General features: G+C 37.1%; 1 protein-coding gene across 1 annotated transcript; it reads left to right on the top strand.

Annotated features, from left to right (window-relative positions):
* The first annotated feature begins 343 nt into the window (after window positions 1-343).
* Window positions 344-1157, top strand: PTH (parathyroid hormone). Its single transcript, XM_032791782.2, has 2 exons — window positions 344-485; window positions 869-1157. The coding sequence occupies exons 1-2, from the start codon at window positions 400-402 to the stop codon at window positions 1155-1157; spliced, it is 375 nt and encodes a 124-aa protein (XP_032647673.1). The 5' UTR covers window positions 344-399.
* The last annotated feature ends 1075 nt before the right edge of the window (window positions 1158-2232 follow it).

The raw sequence follows: 2232 nt of genomic DNA, 5'->3' as shown, positions 1-2232 counted from the left end.
GTATACAGGTATTTCAAGGAGCTTTACAAATATCTCCATGAGACAGAAATTAATAATAATACTTTGCAACTAAATGCTGCTTTGCATCCAAAGATAACAAAATGGTGGGTATTGTTATGTCCATGGTAATATGGGGTAATTGAGGCATACAGTGGTTAAGAGACTTGCCCAAGACTGCACTGCAAGTCATTATAAAAATTAGGAATAGAATCCAGTTCTTCTGATACCTAATTCCTTGTTGTAACCACTACATGTGAAAGACATTTTTACACAATCTCTTTTCTGACTATACACATGTTCAACACTTTTCTCTGTACCTAACCCTAACTGTTCCCCTAGTTGAACTGGTTTGAAATTATTTGAAACATAGATTTCCTCCTTTTTATCCTTACAGTTAACATGATTTCTGTCAAAGATATGGCTAAGACTGCAGTGATTGTATATGCAATTTGTTTCTTTGCAAAATCTGATGGAAGACCAGCGACGTAAGTACATTGCTATACATTTTTTGAATTTGGGGATATTTTTACTAATATTCTTTACTTTCATCTTGACTGATTACCTGTCATCTGAAATCTGGCATCAAGTACAATAATTAAAATAAACAATGCCAGTGGCCAAACAATATTGGCACAAAACTAGACCATTTTCCTCTTCTAACCTTCCTCCCTCTAATAAATCCACCATCAATTGAATATCACTACTTCCCCTCCCACCAGCTGACTGTATATCCCCTGGGTAAAAATCCAGGTTGAATAAATGTGCCTTGCACTGCCTCCCAAAAGTTCCCAAACTTGGGCTTTAGTGGAGATCAAGAATTCAAGGAAAGGTCATTATGAGATGGTTACTTTGTTCACCCTTCATGCAGGAAGAGGTCAGTGAGTGAGATGCAACTGATGCACAATTTTGGGGAGCACCTGCACACTGTGGAGAGACAGGATTGGCTTCAGCAGAAACTGCAGGATGTGCACAGTGCCCCCGAGGCACTGGTGGATGCTAGAACCCAGAGGCCCCGAAAGAAGGATGATATTGTTCTGGGAGAGATCAGAAGTCGGAGGCTGCTCCCTGAGCATTTGCAGGCAGGAATACAGAAGAAACCTATTGTTCTGGACAAAGCTTACATGGACAACATACTCTTCAAAACAAAGTCCCAGTGAAAGAGGCATAGCATTGTATCTGTCCAAGTGAGCACATGTCTGTAAGTCACCGAGCAACTAGGGCATTTTATTATTATTTATTATTTGTATTACATTAGTTTCTAGAGGCCCCAACCAAGACTGCAGCTTGATTCAGCTAGGTGCTTTACAAACACAGATTAAGAGATTGTCCCTACCCACCATCTCAAATATTGATAATTTTTGAATATCTAATTCACTCGCTAATGGGTCCCATTTATTTCCAATGTTTAAAAAAATGTATGTTTAAAAAACCAAACAAGCAGGAGGTTCAAATATAAATAGTGACAAAAAAGGCAGAGTTAAAATAATTTAAGGCCAGAATCTGCCTCTCTTACTCACATTGAATAGCACCTTAACCCAATGGAATCCTCTACAGAATAAATTACTAATCAACCTAAGTAAGGATGGCAGAATCTGACCCCATAATAAGAAGGGCACCACCAGTTCTATAGGGACTTAAACATGTGCTTCATGCTACACACAGTTACCAGTCCCATTGATCCACTACTCACAATGCATAAAGTTAAGCTCACATCTGTTTACAAGATCAGGCCAAGATTTGGGAAGTGTTAATTACACATAAAAATAAAAAAGAGGACTTTAATGTAAAAAATATTAAAAAGGTAAAATATAAACATAGGAAAAACAAAGATTATAAATTATTAAAAGGAAAGGGCTAGAATTAAAACTAATTCTATAAACAATAGACAAATCAAGGGTTAAATATAATATTAAAATAAGGGAAAGGTTTAATTACCCAACAAGGGCCAAAAGGATAGGATTTATAACATAAACAATAAAAGGCGATATAGTGGAATGCATCTAGGTGTGAGGTTAGGTAACACAAAGTGGGAGGGAGGTATGGGTCAGACAATTAAAACCAAAATCTTACAAAATATTTTCATCCCCTCTCTCGTCTGTAAATTATTCACTCCCTAATTGTCTGTAAGTTATCGTAGGCCCCATGTGTGAGTAACTTTATGCATGTAGGACTGATAATTCGTATGTTACTCATGTGCATGCATAAGTATTTACAGGAATGGGGTAATAGATT

The sequence above is a fragment of the Chelonoidis abingdonii genome, chromosome 4 (assembly GCF_003597395.2).
Source record: "Chelonoidis abingdonii isolate Lonesome George chromosome 4, CheloAbing_2.0, whole genome shotgun sequence".
Classification (NCBI taxonomy): domain Eukaryota; kingdom Metazoa; phylum Chordata; order Testudines; family Testudinidae; genus Chelonoidis; species Chelonoidis abingdonii.
Note: the sequence above shows the minus strand (reverse complement) of the source record. Positions and strands in the feature narration are given on the sequence as shown.

What these genes read in the sequence shown, in the direction of transcription:
- PTH (XM_032791782.2), top strand. Translation starts at nt 400, where the DNA reads ATGATTTCTGTCAAAGATATGGCTAAGACTGCAGTGATTGTATATGCA. An exon ending in TCTGATGGAAGACCAGCGAC is followed by an intron (nt 486 to 868) that starts GTAAGTACATTG and finishes CCCTTCATGCAG; the next exon opens with GAAGAGGTCAGTGAGTGAGA.